The 18,034-nt window shown below is 45.9% G+C and overlaps 2 protein-coding genes across 5 annotated transcripts in view; both read right to left on the reverse strand.

Moving 5' to 3' along the window:
- Positions 1-4,083: 4,083 nt before the first annotated feature.
- On the reverse strand, positions 4,084-7,589 carry RPL37A (ribosomal protein L37a). The gene is made up of 4 exons (XM_086615804.1): positions 7,524-7,589; positions 6,775-6,903; positions 5,473-5,555; positions 4,084-4,233 (listed from the first exon to the last, which is right to left on the reverse strand). The coding sequence occupies exons 1-4, from the start codon at positions 7,524-7,526 to the stop codon at positions 4,170-4,172; spliced, it is 279 nt and encodes a 92-aa protein (XP_086471930.1). The 5' UTR covers positions 7,527-7,589; the 3' UTR covers positions 4,084-4,169.
- A 257-nt stretch (positions 7,590-7,846) lies between these two features.
- SMARCAL1 (SNF2 related chromatin remodeling annealing helicase 1) overlaps positions 7,847-18,034 on the reverse strand; it is a 42,885-nt gene continuing 32,697 nt past the window's right edge. The window contains exons 12-18 of one of the 4 annotated variants that reach the window (XR_015222296.1): positions 17,545-17,647; positions 16,255-16,437; positions 15,637-15,737; positions 13,992-14,088; positions 13,480-13,581; positions 9,607-9,754; positions 7,847-7,873 (exon numbers count right to left, since the gene is read on the reverse strand). Coding sequence is in view for 3 of the 4 variants with exons in the window: in XM_086615787.1 (XP_086471913.1) it covers positions 13,379-13,585; positions 13,992-14,088; positions 15,637-15,737; positions 16,255-16,437; positions 17,545-17,647 (691 nt within the window). In the remaining variant the exon portion in view is untranslated. Of the gene's footprint in view, positions 7,874-9,606; positions 9,755-12,999; positions 13,586-13,991; positions 14,089-15,636; positions 15,738-16,254; positions 16,438-17,544; positions 17,648-18,034 lie in introns of those variants that run through there. The other 3 variants (XM_086615786.1, XM_086615787.1, XM_086615785.1) reach the window with 3 other exon arrangements.

Raw genomic sequence — 18,034 nt, forward strand, 5'->3', positions numbered from 1 at the left:
ATTGCTAAGAATTCCTGTTTCACTCTAGATTCCCAGAGGAAAAAACAAATTTTGAAGGTCACCTGGCCAGATCACATAGTTGTTGATGAAACAAATTCTCCTAGGATATATCATAGAATCACAGAACGGTTTGGGTTAAAAAGGACCTTAAAGGTCATCTAGTTCCAACTCCCCTGCCATGGGCAGGGACACCTTCCACTAGATCAGGTTGCTCAAAGGGGTTTGGACAGAGCAATGACACACATTCAGCTCTCTTAGAGGCGACAAGTGACCACAAAATCCCCATCTCCAACCCCTCCGTTCCTATTCCTACCTCCTGATCTCTTTTGGCACAGATCCCTGTTTCAGTCTAAAATAACTGTCGTGGTCTATTTGGGGCGGGGGGAAAGCATGAAATGGTGAGCTAAGGAGCTGACAGGAGGCGTACAGTTGAGCAGAGCCTTTCTCCTGGATGGGAAGGGAAGCTGAGAAGACGCAGCCAGGCAGCAGCCTTGCGAGACTGAGCAGCAGAGCGGCAGTGTCGCCCGCTGGCCGCTCGCAGCATTGCCAGCTGATGGTGCCCTCGCCACAGCATCCTTCCTCTTTCCCACCCTCGCCACCTTCCTCCCTGCTCTCGCTTTGGGGACGCGTGAGGAATTGGCAGCCCTGAAGGCTCACCGCCACAGAAGGCCCCTGCTCAGGAGCAGGTCAGGGTACCACGGCGCTCTTGGAAGAGAACAAGCAGCCCAGGAGCTCAGAGGGTGCAGCCCATGCATGTAGAACCACCCTGTCCAGATCAAAACACACATCTTGATCTTCTCTTCCTATTTCTGCCCTGCCCAGGTTCCACTCTCTGCAAATATTAATCCCAAAGGTAATTAGGAACTTCTTCAGCAGAAATATAAATCATCTTAGATAAGATACCTGTGTGGTCACCCTGGGTTATCAACATAGAGGAGACCTATCCTCTGCACCTGTTAATGAGTGGCTACTTCACAGCAATTGAGTGGGCTTTAATTAGAAACCTGTACTTTAATTACAACCTCTGCATTAATGAAGGAAGCAGAGAGGCATGCAGCTACATCTCAGCACCCAGAACTGGGAGGGGAGAGGGACATGGAAATGTGAGTCAAAACCAAAAGGTAAAATGCAGACCACCACTATCCTGCTTGTGAAGGCATTTCATCTCCTGAGCAGTGAGAGCTGGTAACACACACCTCCACCCGGCAGCTGTCACAGCCTTGGAGACAGTAGGTAAATCCGAATTTGCCAGGAGCACACTCACCAGCTTAACACTTATGTCTACTTTTAGCGCCTCGAGAACTCCATTAGAGAGCAGGACATGTTTAACCAGGGAACACCCACAGCTGTTCCAAGGACTAAGCAGTCCATTTCCCTTCACTGAGGCGTAGCAGTGACTTTCCTGTGGCAGAAGAGCCACATCCATGGCTCTTGTATCACTGCAGATCCCTGTGAAGCTTTGTTCCAGTAGGAACATCTCATGCACGTGATGCTGGAGTTTTAGACCTCTTCTGCAGCTTCACTGAAAACAGCATTTCCCCCTCCCATCCTCAAGCCCACCACCCTGGAAGCCGGGCTGGTGTTCCCAAGCTGTCAGGCCTCCCCTGCCTCAACTGGCTGCATGGGGCCTCCTTGGAGAAACACGGGCCTCCACTGAGCAACCCAAGCCACTCAGAACCTGTTCTGGAGGCAGAGCTGTACGGCCACATCACCGGATACCTCCCCACAAGCACATCAAGTGTTTTACCAACAAAGGCTTTTGCACAATGGTGTAGCAAACAAAGTCATCAGTGCTCATGTGGTTTCATCACAGTTTCTGAACAAAAGGGCTTACTTGAGGACACCTTTAGCATAATGGAAGTTGTCTTTATTTTGATGCACTTTGAGAAGTGCCATTGCTCAGAAACCTTCTTAAAAGTGCATTCCCAAGGTGATGCACAGATGCGTGGCCAATATCTCCTGAGCTCACTCCTCTCCATGTGAGCTGGCAACTGGAGCAGATTCTCCCATCCACTTTACCCCTTTTCCTGGAGGTCCAAGCAGGACACAGAGCTGTTTCTGGACATCCAGTCTCTACCAGCTCCCCAACCTTTCCTTCTCGCCAAGGTTTCCCTTAAGGATGGCTCAGTTACGTGCAAAGCAGCTCCTGGAGCACAGCGCTTAATAAGCCTGTGTAGGAAGGTAACCCAAAGTCAGGGCAGTGTCCCTTCATAAACTCACTGAGGCAGGTCAGCAGCTGTTTTTCAGGCAGCAGCAACACCCTCAACAGCAGCATAAGCCATCCTCGTGCACCATTCACCCTGTCTTCAGTGGGAGCAGCAGCCATCAGGAGAAAAGCCGACTCCTTGTGCTGTTCTAGCTATGCACACACCAGCATGCAAGCCACCCCCAAGGGAGCAGAAACACTAACTGAAAAAAATTCAGGAGAGCTTGGAGACTGCATCCCAAGAAAGCTGGTTAGCACCAACAGCAGTGCCCAGGGCAGCCAGTCTGACCAGGCCAGGAGGTCAAACAAGCACTGAGAGAAGGCTACTGTGGGCATGTCATGTAAGAAAAGCAGCAGCAAAAACGAGATGAGAGTTCAGCTACAAGTTTCTTGAAGCCATGGTTTTCCTGCGTAACCCCGCCAACAGAAAACACGTGCCAAAGGTGCAGTGGTGTGGTGGTGTTCATGTACACGCTCAAAAAGGCATCATTGCTTCAAGCCTGTCACACAACTCTCACCTTGCACTACAGGCAGAACAAGGTGTGTCAATGGAGAAACAAGCAGTGATTTCTCTCCTAGAGAGCCGATCATGTGAGTCTCCAGGAATGACCCTCATCACTGTTGGGAGGCCTCGTGAAGGATATGCAGGTTGGTATGAATGACACTGGATACCTGAACACAGGAATTTACTTTAGTAAGGGAAATTTACAGCACTGAATTAAAAAATAAAATTTTAGGAAACAGGTTCAGGGACACTGCAGTCAAACTGCTGAGCCACAGACTTCTTGCAGCTTGGGAAAAGCTTTCCGTTTAGGTCCAGCTCTGAATGCATCTTTCAAAGATGTCAGGCTCGTTAATGACATTATTGCCATAGCTCATCGCCACTCAAATCCATTTAAACCTTAAGCTGGAGCAAGAGCAAGCAACCACTATTCTACCTGCTTACTATTTTCCCTCCAGCAACTATCAAGGTTATTACCAAGACCTGTCTTTTCTGACCTGTCCTGCTAAGGACAGGAAAGGTGCTGCAGTCACCAAAAATCCCAGACAAAACCAAACCTCAAACCAAATCAAAACTCACCTGACAAGCAGACCATAAAAAAATGTTCCAGCATGTTAACCTTAATAGTGTAAAGAGATGATTTAGAAGCAATTACCTCAAACAGCAGCTTTTCCTCCAAGACTGACCATCCCAGAAACTGGCTAAACACGAAAAAATGTGTTGTTCCGACTCAGTATGGATTAGAGAATTTCAACACAGAGACACGGGAGCCTGCTATCAGACCTAGGGAGAGCAAGGAGCGCGTTCAGGTGGACTAACCTCGAATTCTGCACGCAACAGAACACACTACAGGCTTTGGTAAGCAACTGTCTGTAGCTGGCACTGGAAATAAAGCGGCACCAGCCAGCAATGGAGGATGATAGCAGCTCTTTCACCATTACAATCTCTGCCCCAAGCCAGTCATGATGCTCTTTTCTGTCCATCTTGCAGCACACACCCTACTCCCCTGAGTCTTCCTCAAAGACAAACAGGAAGAGGCAGAGTGATGTTTCCCATGTTCTCTCTTCTCCCCTTACATCTGTCCATTCCTCCACTCATGGAGCTCTATGCTACTCCTCAAGGCACAGACATGAAGGACACATCAAGATGTGCCAGGCTTCTTCAAGCTATTCAAGCTTTCCTCAGATTCACCTCAGCACATTCAAGCACAAAGTATGCAATTAACTGGAAAAGAAAAGTGGTTGTTAATGGCTTCACCAGTAACAAGAGCTACGCAACTACTGGTTAGCACTACTAGTGTCTCCATACTTATATTTGTAAACACAGTACAGTAAGACAGATAGGACTTTCTGCAAAATGACAAACACGATTCCACTCCATTATCACCTTTTTATTGTTAAAAGGACAGATCTTGACAGTGGAAAAAAAACGATGTTTCACAAGGAGAACAGGATGTAGCTTCTACTGGTCCTTCAATTCCTTCAGTCTTCTGATTGCAGATTTGACTGTCACTGCAGAGGTGGTACTGGAAGAAGCAGCAGAGTCAGTCACTTACATGTGGCAGTAAAACAACCTGTGCCAACGTTATTTTTTTTTAGCACTAATCATTTTAAACAGTTATAACTTGATTGCATCGTCAACAGGGGGATAACTCCACTTTGATTTTCAGGACAACAAAGTGTAAGCCCGTGTCTACGGAAGCATATGTAACTTCACAAGCTACACCTCAGCCCAAATTACCCAGTCATGCATCCATTACACGCACAAACGTGTGGGCTCACATTCCTAGAGACTTATGCATGAGGCGGCAGTGTCTCCTACCAGAATTGGGGGGGAAGGAGAGTAAAGAAAGGGAGTAAGCAAGGGCACCATCACAATAAGGATTATAATGATTCAATGCTTTTAAAACAAAACCAAAACATGGAAATCATTTTCCTTGGAGTAAACCTGCTTTTGCCTACTGTATCTGTCTCTGAACTGAAAAGCATAGGGTAGTAACCACAAAAAAGGTTGCTTAGGCTTTGAAAGAGGAGGTAAGAGTTCCCTTACACAATTAACATTTTTATACAGTCAAAAGAATCAAGGAAGGAAAACCCCAGCTTAAAGGCATCATTTATTAAAAGCTGTTGGAGCACTTTTTAGACTAGGTCAGAGGGACATCTGTCAGGTGTCATCCATACAGTTGATTCCACCCTGGGACAGCTGGATCAACCAGCCATCCTCTGCTCTTTTTCTTCCAACATCACCAAAAAACTGGCCCAAGCATAACGTCTCATACAAGCAACAACTGTAGCTCACATCTCCAGTAAGAAACACTACTACAACCAAGGCACGAAAGAGACTGCTTAGATAAAAATATTTGTTTCAGCATCTGGTGCTTCAATTTCTTTATCTGAAGTTTGGGAAAAGATGCAGATCTTGCATTTTTGAAGACTAAAACAATTGCTTTGATAAAGCCGAGAGAGATAAAGAAATTTTGGAGGGATCCACCAAAACCAGCAGCAGTAATATGACAGATAAAATGCAATATTCTCAGAAGCTGCACAACAGATACTGGAAAGAATAGCAGTCACATCAAATTTGATCCATTCTAATCAAATTTTAACAATGCAGGCAACTTCTTCCCCTCCATATCACTAACGCAAGACAGATCTGCTTAATGGTTAATAGATTAAAATAAAGATAAAAAAATACTAAAACCCAGCTGTATTACGCCTCAGTTATGTCAGAATAAATGCTGAGAGGAGCCTGTTCATTTGCTTACTTGTAAGTCCAGGCACCACCAGCAACTGTTTTCATGCAGGATCCACAGTGCCAGATACCCACAGCCTTCCTCTTCATTTTGGTCTGTAATAAAAAAAAACAAAAAAAGGAGAAAAAAATATAAAACCAACACACTCCATCAGTTGAAAAATAAAAAAATAAAAAGCCATCCAAACAACAAACTTCAGGTGAGAACATCAGCATCACAGTACAGTATAACATATAAGCCTAGTCAAGACAGGCAAGGATCAGCAAATTTTTAAATTCAGATTCTTCACAATTTCTGAAATACTTTTTCATTCACATATAGGACAAAAGTGCATCATCAAAAAATCAGCTCTTTTTGAAGGAGAAAAATAGCAAGGAGTTACGTTACGTTGGTCGTAACAACCGACGTTCTCACCTGGTTTGATGACCAGTTTAACGTCACTGTTAGTGCTCCCTGGACATCCCAAGATTGCTCTAAACCGGACCCTCTTTGAATAGAATCTAAAGAGTCAGTGGTGGGTACTGAAGTCCTTTCACCCAGGCAAGTCTCCATCACCTTGCAAAGATGACAATGGGCTTTCCTAGACCTATACTGGGGATTTAGGCTGCTCTGCAAATGGGGTTATCAATATTCTCATTTCACATGAGAAAGACACTAAATATAGAAAAAAAGAGATGGAAATATTTTTAAATTTCCAGCCACTTAAAGATACCTACTTTACTGATATCAATAAAAATTATCTAGGCAAAGCACAAGCTGATGGGCCTCTCAAAAACCAGATTTAAGAGTGAATTTTGATTATGTACATAAGCAGATAAGACTACTTCTTATCAGTAATTGTTTCTCCTCGACTTATACACAAATATAGGTAACTGCAATCAAAAGCTGACAGTGGGAAAAACAAGCTCTTCTCCCCCAGATAAGCTGAAAAGTTACTGAAGGAGGGGAAAAAAAAAAGCCCAAGTCATGCCTTAACTATCAGGATAACAAGCGTGTTGTTTTAATTCTGTCAGATCTTTTTATTAGATACCTAAAAATATAGTATGGCAACACCGCTCACCATTTCATGTAACGAAATGTAATTCACGTTTGTTTTCATTTAACTACCACTCAACACACATGTGAAATGCCTACCAACTCTTTTATTTCATAAGGGATTCTGGCAGTAGCCTAAAGCTCATAGTAAACTCATCACTGTCTCAAAACTAGTCAAGTCATCTCTTCGGTAGAAAAATCACCAAAGCATCAAACCGCGGTTTTTCACATCACCAACACCGTTATTTTTAAAGGCTGTTTCGGGGAAGGGTCGCTCACCTTGCCGCAGAAGGAGCAGGTATACTTGGCGTGCTGGCTGATTTCAATCTTCTTCACCATTTTCCTCAGGGACGCCCCGTAACGGGTACCGTACTTACCCACAATCCCAACCTTCTTGGTGCGCTTCGCCTGTCGGGAGGCAAACCAGAACCAGCTCCAGCACCTCCTCGGCACCTCCCCTCTCCCGACATATCACGACGAAGCTCCCAGCGCCCAGAAGCGGCGCTGCAGCCGACCGACGCCTCCCTCGCTCGGTGTAAACAGGGGGCTTACTTGTGCAACGGCGAGGAGCTGCCGCAGCCCCCCGGCCGCTGTGGGGGCACTTCGGGCCCGGAAGCCGAACCCGAGCAGAGTCCCGTCCTCCCCCAGAGCCGGGCCGCTCCCGCACCAAACGCGGCGGCCGGCGGAGCCGCCCGCCGGGCACCGCCGCCCCCGCATCCCACCGTCCGCCATGAGACAGGGCCCAGCCTGCTCCCGGGACGCCTATTCCGTCTTCCAGCGTCCCCCCCCCGCCGCCGCAAATCGGCCCGCGTTCCCCTCGCCCGGGCCACCTCCCACACGCCCTCCCAGGAGCGAGCCCCTCTCGCAGCCGCCTGCCGCAGCGCGGGGACGGGGCCGGCGCGGCAGCAGAGCCCACGCAGGGTACCGGCGCCGCCCGCCGCGGGCTCCGGGCCGCCCCCCGCGCACCCAGCGCGGCGGCGTCGGGGCGGATGGCGGCGGATGGGCCGCGGCGCCCCGGCGCCACTCACCATCTCGCTGCGGGTACCGGCACGGAGAGACTGCGAGAAACTCCCACTGCGCAGGCGCGGGATGAGCCGTCGCCGCCGGAACTGACGAAAGAGGCGACCGAGCGTGGAGCGGATGGGACTGGGAGCGCGTCTGCCTGGGGCGCGGTGGTGCCCGGCTCTATGGTCGCGCTGTGCATTCGGTCCGTTTATCCCGTCAAATTTGGGTTATCCAAAGCCCGAGGCACACAGACAGTTCCAGCTGGGTGTTGGGAGATGCACGCTCAGGAAACACCGTGTATCCATGTGAAACCCAAGCGGCGCAGCAGCCCCAGCAGCGCTGGACGGGAGATGTAGCGCGAGCGCTCGCGTTCCTGGATTTCCACCAAGGAGGTGACACGAGGAAAGGAGACGGAGCAATTACATTCGTTCATCGCATTTTTAAGAAAATAAGTAGTAGGTAGATGTCAGAATTCAAAAAAGAACAGCAAACCAGACCACAGCTGCAGAAGGGGTAAATATATATATATATAAAATGATATGATCATTTTTTTAAATATATATATATATAATGATGGAATCATTAGGGTTGGAAAGAACCTCTAAGATCGTCAAGTCCAACCCTCAACCCAACACCACCATGCCCGCTAAACCATGTCCTGAAGTGCTCTGTCTACATGTTTTTTGAATACTTCCGGGCATGGTGACTGCACCACAAATGATAATCTTAAAACGAACCAGCCCTAAACCGCGAGGTTTCGAGGTAACCCAGTCAGGTGCAACCACAGCATCTACCCAATTTCCTTGGGGTCATCCAGTGTTGAGACAACCAGCCATAAAAGCCTCCACGTACTGCCATGGAGGCAGACTCCCGGTGCCCACTTGGTGCTCCCAGACACCGGAGCTGCCTCCACCACCAGCACTGGAGTGCAGGGCCGGGGCTCTGCAGGGCTCCTGCGCCGCTTGGACCCAGCGTGGGTGAGCAAAACACGTACCAACACCGCCAAACTGCAATGCTCGTAATGGGATTAACAACCCATTAACTCCCATTAAGAAATGTAATCCCGTTAGCCAGAGAGCTTTTTAGTGCCCAGAGCCAGCTGCAGCTCTCCCCCTCCCGCCCGGAGAGAGCTGAGCCCACCAAGAAGCTGAGCCCACCACTGAAGAAGCCATTCCCAGGTATTTGCTGCAGGTGCTTTTCCTCCATGACAGCCCCATACCCACCCTGGCTGCCTCAATCCATGACAGCCCTCCTCTTCATTTGCAGCCTATTTAATTACTAGGGAATTAATGACTAGAGCATACCCTGTCACTACATTAGCTTTTCCCTGGCTGGAGTCTGTACTTTTGGAGATACTCATGGACAGATGCCGCATCCTCTCTTGGCTCTTGCTTTGAGGGTTTGAACACTCATGTTTTTAATTCCCTCTGTTGCCCAGGCTCCCTGTTCCCCCATCATCCCTGCAAGCTCTTCTCCCATCCAAGCGGGTCCTGCCGGGAGCTGGTGGACCAGAACCCTGTTCCAGATGAGGGCTCAGCAGGGCTTTAGGCAAAGCTATTTATATCTCCCTCTGTTGAGTTAAAATCTCATTCAATACATCCTAGGAATATAGTTGCCCTTTTCAGATCCTCATCATAATGATGACTCACAGGATACATCTTCAATACCAACATATTAAAAGAAAAAAAAAAAGAAAAAGAAGAAAATAACAAGTTCGTTTGGCTGCTTTGTAACTTTTTTGGAAAAAAAAAAATTGTCAGCCAACATATCAGACAGAGGATCTACTGCTATTCTCCAGTCTCTACAGAGTTAAAGTTCGCTGTGACAGTACAGCGCGTGGTCATATCCTTCATCTACCAATATTGTGGACAGTTGTGCCAACAGCCAAACCCAAGCCCCTCAGATGACAGCCATTCCCAGCACTGCCAAAATATATGTATGTTTCCAAGTGACTGAGAAGATGGATGGATGCAGAGAGGCCAGCACAGCTCCAAAAGCCTTGCCTCAACACTCCACCACCTCAAACTCTTCTTCATGCCCCAGGCTGGCCAGCCTCAAATGCTGAAGACAGTTGGAACTGCTGTTTTGTTGTTCTGATGTTCTTACCTGTTGTTCCTGGTTTGGCATCCTTCCTGAAAACGTGCCTTTCTCCAACATGGGTGAGAGCACAGATGCAGGTGTACAAGCAGGCATCCAGTCACAGCAAGATGCTCTGAGATCCAGTAAGACGGGTCCTTCCCTTTACTCTACTGGGCTTTAGAAAAATGCCAAGAAGTTAGTTACACCATCTTCAACGGGCAGGTGCAAGAGTCCCCAAGAGCACCGTGTGTTCCTGAGCTGCCTGCAGGTCTCACTGGCAACCTGCACACTACCTTGTACGAATTCTCATCAGCAAGCCTTGGAGATCTTGCCTGAGCCTGCTGGCGGCTTCCCAACAACCTCCTCATCATATTAATGACAGACTAATGGTGTAATTGGGCTAAGGCCTGCACAGTCTTTCCCGTCCCTTGATGTAATGACTAAAAGCACTTTCCTGCAAGATTCTTCTCCCCTTTTTCATCTAGTAAGGATAAGGTGAATCTCAAGTGCACCTGAAGAGCCTTTGTAACTCTGCAGCAAACCAGCTGAGATTTTACGGGTCCTAACAAAGAAAGAGTACACCTAGTGTTCCTCTAACGGGGCTGGGATTTATCAATATATGGGTAAGATAAATTGAGTTTATGAGAAGCACAATTCTCCAAGGGTGCTTTCAGCAGGTTTCAGAAAAATACTGTTTTGAAGTAGCTGTAGCTTTACAAGGAGGAAGAGAATTACTCCTACAGGAAATGACAATATGGGCATACAAATAACGTCTTCCATATTTTTTTTTCAGTAGGCACACAGCAACGTTTCCTACCTCTTACTCAGAATAACCCTCTCCAATTAAAAAGAGCACGTGTCCTAGAAACAGATTAAATACTCTGCGTTCAAGAAGGAAGATATAAAAAAAAATGTTGAAAAGTGTGTACTTATCTCCCGACCAGCTGTTGGAGCAAGAGAAACAATATTTAGCTCTTGGCCTCAAATCCAAAGCATTTCCTCCAGCTGGATAGTCACACGATCCTCAGTCCTACTCTTCTTCACTTGCACATACACCAAAGCACCTTTTGTAGTCACAAGAACGAAGAGCAAGTCTCTACCCAGCACAACTGCACACACAGCCTGTAGGGCATTTCCATGAAGACACTTGCTGAAAATGGGATAATCAAGCCCTTTAGTGCAGGAAAAAAATATTCCAGTTATTATCAGGTTGATCTTCTAGCACAAACTTTTCCCTCCTTGACCGTGGAAGAGAGGGCTTTTTGTCAGTGTCTGGTATCTGCACACAGCCAAGCACGTTGCCTGTGCAGCATGTTAGCTCCTGGCCTCCAGAAGCTAAATGCAAGCCTTCAGTTTGCTTTTCCCCTACTCTTCTTTACAGATTATGGCTGTAAAATGTAGCTAACTGGTACCTCTGTGAAATTATATCTCCTCCTGTACTCCCTGGTCACATTTGCCTAACACTAGCCCATTTCCAAGCACCTCCTAGTACCAAGACCAGAAGTGTGAAAGACATTAATCTGGAATCACGCTATTGCACTGGCAATAATACACACACAAAAAAAGAAAAAAGCAGCCGTGCAGAGATTCTTGAAAAGTCACAACAGAGCAAAGCCCTTACATCAAGCCCACATCAAAAGTGGCCTCTAGAGTTTTTGCAGAGACATCACTGCTGTGAAGTGCGATCAGGCAATGTCCCAGGGACAGCAACTGTGTCACAAGCTCCTGAAAGGAACCAAAGAGCAGGTTTGTTCAGGCAGCACTGAGGATGGGAGTTCAGGTCTCCCAGTTCATGGGGCTGAGAGGATGATAGAGACTATCAAAAATCAAAAGCAGCCATTTTAATCACTGCATCAAGCAACAGTGCTGCTTTCAGCATTCTCAGTGTAACCTGCTGTCCTGGTTTCGCTGGGACAGAATCATAGAATCAATTTTCTGTTTGGGGAAGCTACATTTCTAAAGCAAGCTGTGTATTTAAAAAGACTGCAGCACCCAATTCCATGGGAACAGAGTTGGTAAGGCACTTTGTTTTAGTCTGGAGCCAGCCATGGTATGCAGGTATCAATAGTGATCAAGGACTTTCAACTTGTTTTTGCTAACGACCGAGATGTCCAAGAACCTGGGGCCAGGGTGACTGACACCTAACTTGGCAAATGGGTATTCTATACCATGTAACAGCATGCTCACTATACATTGGAGAGTTTGTTGGGGACAGGCTCTCTTTGCCCCCTCTTGTCTTTCTCGCTCTCTCTTCCTTGATGGCTGCTGTCCCTGGAGGCTCTCGCTTGTCATTCTGCTCCTGAGGCCTACTCCCTCTCTCTTCTGGGATTGCAATTTTCAGGACTTTCCTGCTATGGAACGCTGGCCAGGAATGGGCTGGACATTGCCCAAGGGCTGGTGAGCAGCTGCACTTGTTTGTATATATTATTATTGTTCTCATTATTATTTTCACTTTTATTTTATTTTATTTCAATTATTAAATAGTTCTTAGCTCAACCCATGGGTCTTCTTTCCTTTTCCTGACTCCCCTTCTCAAGTGGGGAGAAGTCATTAGGTAATAGAATAGCTGGCTATTGTTTATCCATGGATACAGGCTAAACATAGACAGCTGCAAAGAGCTGTAAAGGGAGCAAATAACACATCCTAGGGTACCAGCCTAAGTATCTTATGGAGGTAGTTATTGATTCATCTGTAAGCAAAGTATCATAGGAGTTTCTCTTTTGAAAGTTGATGCATTTTAGAAAGCACAAAAGAAAGTGTCCCCAAAGAGACCTATCTTTCAGCCATTGTAAATATTTTTTAAAAAGGCTAATATTTCCACTGCATCCATATTTCTTAAGCTTAAGGTTCAAATGGGAGATGAAATTCTAAAATAGAAAAAGTACCAAAAGCTTGTGAACCATGACTTAAAACAACTTTTTATTTAAACATCTCAGTCCAGAATTGGTTTCTTACAAAACAAGAGCAAAAGTCCGCACATGTCCCCTTCTCCTCACTCATCCGTGGAAATCAGTCTCAATTCTTGAAGAAAACACACACATACACACATGCCCTTCCTGAGCAGCCAGGCTTAATCCCTGGCAGTCAGCACAAGCTTCACCCTACACTGATACAAGAAGCACATGCCATGGAGCAGGTCTTAAGATTTAGCAGATGAGGCCAGTCAGTGTGCACACCAGTACACACCTCCTGGCAGACAGCATACTACTTCGCTTTGAGGTACTGACTGCTCTGCACAGACAAAAATCTGGGGCTCTCCCTCCTCTCCCTCACCTCCACAAAACATAAAGATCTGTCTGGATCTTTTCTCCTCACTGCCAAACTGAATACCAGAGAGCTGGTTTGTGAGTTACCCAAGGAAAGGCCAAATTTTGCCAGTGAACTGACTCCTATAAATACAGACTAAAATTCTTGTAAAAGCACTCTGCAGCTGCTAAGAAGTTAGTTTTCACAACAGTTCTGCCTTCTATTGAACAGTTCAGACAACTATTATCTGCTTTTTAAACAAAACAACTGTGGAAGCTGACGTGCTGAAACAGACCAGCATGCTACTTGCCCATGGCCACTCAGTCATCAGCAAAACCAGGACTGCAAAACCTGCAGGCTCTCAGGTGCGCTCTGCTCATCTGTCACGCTGTCAGATTGCCCTCTCATTCTTTGAGATAAAATGCTCTACAGATACAGAAACTTAGAGTCTTTTATTTTTGAAAACTCAAAAAATAGTACTTGATTGCTTTCGTTTTTTCTTTATTTTTTAAAAAAAATAATGTCTTAGCTACCTTCTCTTTTGCTGTAACCATTACACTTTAAAAAACTCCTCAATACGTCGCTTTTTGGGGGGACTCACTGAACACATCTCTCCCTCAGTACCTTGCAAGGCACTGTCAGAGTCAAACTCACAGCAAGCATCAGCTGCCTCCAAAAGCAAAACTTCATCAGTGTCATCTCTGCTCTCAGAGAAGGTCCTCTGGAAAAGGTCGTAGATGGTCTTCTGCTTTGGATCTGTCTGAGAAATTAGAACAGACAGAATCTGCAAACACGTTGTCATATAAAACCAAAGTGAGCAACAATCAGAGGGCACTCCCCCTGAGACAGTGCATGTGTGTGTGTATATATATAATCATATGATATATATCTATCATACATAAATATATATACACATATATCTCAGAGACATATATATGCCATGGAAGCTATCATGTCTCCTTGCATGCAGCAGGTTTGGGAACCCTCTGTGGAGAGTCTAAGTCAAGGCATGGATCTTGGGAGGAGTTGAAGAATCTGGTCTGTGGCATTAAAGGTAGAACAGGTGTAAAGGTCAGCCTGCCAATCACCTGCCAATCTAGATGTACACAAGACAAAGCCCATTCAGCCTCTCCCAAGGACCATCAATATTCTTTCAGGTCAATTACCTTAGGGCAGTAATTAGTGGATTCAGCTGTTTTGGAGAAATCAGTTTCTGAAAGACCAGCTTCCCCCAGCACTTTGATTTTCTCTTGAATCATTGGCCTAGGAGAGATAAACAGGTATTACTGAAGGGAAGAAAATATCATGCAAGGACACTGTGTCATTTACTCTGTGTAGATGAAAAAAAAAGATATAATGGGGTATAAAGATGGCTTTTCTACCAAAGCTTGTTAGTCCCTTAACCTGTCCTGCTCTTGTTTATGATGACTATATATATGTTGTCTTGGGATACCAGTCAATCTCATTTAAATAAGTAACAAGAAGGGGATTTCAGGCCATAAATATTTGGAGAACACACATTGCCAATAGGGAAACTAGCTGACTGAGGCAACACCAATGGTATGAAGTCAGAACAAGAAGATGCAGCTAAAAACGGAGTCCCAACAGCCTGCGTGTTCAGTCTCCACGGCAAGCAATGGTGATCCCCACCAACAGATGCATCAGCATTTCTAAGGTATCCCCCAATATACTCCAGAAGGAAGAATCCACCACCAGCCCAAGAGGCTGAGAGGTCCCAACTGCACCTGCAGACTGGACACTTTGAAAGTAGCAAAGGCCACAGCACAATTAATGCATTTACTAAATAGCCTTGTCGTCTTGCTCTTTTTCTTGGCTTTAAAAAGGATGCCACTGTCCTTCTTTGAAGAGCCATATTTCCTTCCCATTAAGCATTAATGACTGCATGGACAGCATTTAAAAAAAAAAAAAAAGCAGAATTACTGTCATTAACTTTCCATGAAACGTGGGCGATGCATCAGTTTCCAGATCCCTGCATTTTAGGGTTATAATTATTTGCCATCACGATATTCTGGGAACTGCACAAGTTCACTTAGTTACTTGTTCCTTTGAACAAGGAAATAGATGTAATTTTGGACTTTAAATGAACCAGTTAGTGGATAATTTCTTTTAATCATTTGCAGGTCAGTTCCCTTGCAGCACTAAGGATTCCTCAGATCCTCCCCTTCCCCAGCATGCCAAGATTTCCCAGTCCTAAGGACCAGCATCCACTGATAACTCTCACTGCAGCCAAGAAGGCTCAGACCACAGCTCTCCAGAGGTGGGTCAGTAGCACTTCTTTAATTCATCCAAAGGGTTCACTGAAGAGTCAGAGGAAAGCAACAGTGCAGTCCTTCTCCACAGCTCCCTGTCCAAGCACTCAGCAGCCAGATTGCTCCTCAGACCTGATCCACAACACGTTGAACCATCTCCAGTGTCCGTTGATTTTGTTTGAAAGTACTCAGCACTTTACAGTACCCCAGCATACGAATGCTCTGGGCTGTATCAAAGACAATTCCTTCTCTTTGTACAGAAGTTGTGAAGATTTTAGATGCGTCAACTCTCCCAGAATTTCTCTCAACAGCCCCTTCTTTGTCAGATAACTACTTTTATTTCTCCTGCTTGTCATCCACTGAGTTATGCCCACTGTGGCCAGGCTACGTCACCAGATCACAGTGGCCCTGATTGGCAGTTACTGCTCCTCCCCTCACAGGCTGTGGAAATGAGCAATAACATTAAGCATCTTACATCACATAGGTGACAAACAGTGAACATAGGCAGCAGGAGAACCAAAGCGTCTTTCTCACTTCCTACCATAAGTATTCATCTGCTGTGCCTTCAGCCACCAGGTAGTGAACATTAACTGAGCTGGTTTGTCCAATTCTATGTGCCCGATCTTCTGCTTGGATCAAAACCTTTATGTAAAAAAAATGAAAAAGAAAATAAAATGAGAGCTGCAACATCTTAGAAATAGTGTAAGCATCAGAGAACAGGGAGATTTTGTTTCTTGTGCTTAGCAACTGTTTCTAATCTGGGTCCTGTTAACACCTGCATCCTCAAACACAGACTAAGCCAAGAAGTAATCTGGTGCACCAGGTTCCCAAAAGGCACCGAGCATTTTTCAAAAGCAGAGGGCCAGCATTGATGATGGACTCTTTCAAGTCTTGGTTGGGCGAACTGTTGATAGCTCTGTCAAGTTTAAGAAACAGGAGCACGTTTCCCTTTCATGCCATCTTCTCCAGCCAGCAAGCTGTGTAACCAGCCTCACTGGTTCAAGCCCAGGCAGCTGGGGGTGCATAGAGAAGTAGCCATCAGAGAAAGAAAGAGAATAACCTTAGAGAAAGTCCTCTGCCCATTACATCTCCTCCCAAGTGCCCATGTTTCTGCTGTCCAGGGTGAACATCCAACCCCTGTGCCCTCCAGGACACATACCCCCGGATTCCAGAAGAGCTCTGCAAACACCACCAGGTCCGCAGCAGACAATGTCAGGCCCATGTTTGCAGCAGTGAGGGACAGGACAGCCACAACCTGCTTCTCGGCAGACTGGAACTTCTGGCACAGAGACTGCCGCTCGGCTGAAGGTGTGGAGCCGTCAATGCGAATGTATTCAACATGCTGTAAAAAGGCAGAAGATACTTTTTAGAGGCCTTGTGTCCCGTTTCCCATATCCTCCTTCCATGTTTTAGTGGATTCTGTTTCCCTTCCCCATGGCAGAACCAGGAAAGTAAAAAGGCAACAGTTGTACTTTTAAGACCTTTCTTCATCTTTAAGGCAGAGGCACTGTGGCTCAGCATATAACAGATCTCCCCTCTGTTCACGATGCATGAGTTTCTCCTATGTCCATTGCTCTCCCACCAGTCCAGAGCAACAGGAAGAACAGCAACAAGCTGGTAACTCAGGTACAGTGGAAATTGGTTTAATATGAAGCTGAGTACTATCTGTGTGCTGATGTTACAGCTGCTACAACCTCCACAACCTCCCTAAGTCTTCCTTTGTTTGTGATGGAAGCTGATGGGATCCTACACATCTCAGTTGCTCTGTGGTAGGCTCAGGAGAGGCATGACAAACTTGGGTGATGCAGGGCCACAACTCCTCAGTGTCCAACCTCCTTGCTCTACTGATGGATGCTGCCACAGAGGCAGCAAAGTCACGACTGCCACTGTGGTTTATAGTTCGGAATGTTAATTTAAATCATCCTTCACACTGCCCCAGCATGACCCAGAACTCTTTAGAGGCATCCATGAAGTCTCACATGAATAATTAGCCAAACACTTTTGAAGTCAAGGAGATGACTGGCAGGTCTATCAAGTCTCCCTACAGTACCCCAGTTCAAAATGTAAGAGCACTACAGAGATAAAGGCAGGGAGCCGTGGCTGGACTTGGGTTGTTACGTTCTCCCTCTCTGAGGGAAACCTGGAGGACAAAGCAGAGATGGCCACACAAGGTAACACTCCAAGAATTCACAAGCTCCAGGGCAGATGATGGAGACTAAAGAACATTAAATACAACAAAAGCCATTCAGCTAATACGAAGTGCATCCTGTGAGGCATTCACCCTGACAGCTCAGCTCCCTCAGTGAAGGGCACATTCAGAAGTACAGCAAGTAGAAATTATCTCTGCCACTTTCATAAACTATCTGATCGGCCGTAGCTCTGGGGAGCTCTTTAACAGCTTTGAAGCTGGGATAGTGATAAAGTTAAGACGACTCAGTCAATTACTTACTTTCTTCTCCAGCTCTGCAGCTATTGCATCCAGCATTATCTTGTGGTGAGCAAACACCAGGAATTTATCATTCCCACTTTCCAGTAACTCCAGGATGTATTCTCTACATGGAAGAAAACCCAAAACTCTATAAATTATGTGCTGACAGAAGACAGGCTTTGCTCACAACAAATTGTAAAGATACTGTTCATCTATATACAGAAACTAGAAAACAGGCTAGCATAAAAAAGTTGCAGTAAAATGCAAGTAACAAGTCAAGCCTCGCCTCCTACAGAATAAAAAAGACATTGCAGGAAAATCCACTCATTTTTCCTTCACCACAGCTGGACAGTTACCTACATTTATATTTGCATATCAATCAATTTATTATATCCTACTTGAAACATGACATCCCAGACCAATCAACTGGAGGTCACCCGTACTTATTTGACAATCTTATTCACCTGCCTGTATTTCTAACTTTTGCACAATCACAATATGCTAAGCTAAT

Source organism: Tauraco erythrolophus, chromosome 8 (genome assembly GCF_009769465.1).
Source record: "Tauraco erythrolophus isolate bTauEry1 chromosome 8, bTauEry1.pri, whole genome shotgun sequence".
NCBI classification, from domain to species: domain Eukaryota; kingdom Metazoa; phylum Chordata; class Aves; order Musophagiformes; family Musophagidae; genus Tauraco; species Tauraco erythrolophus.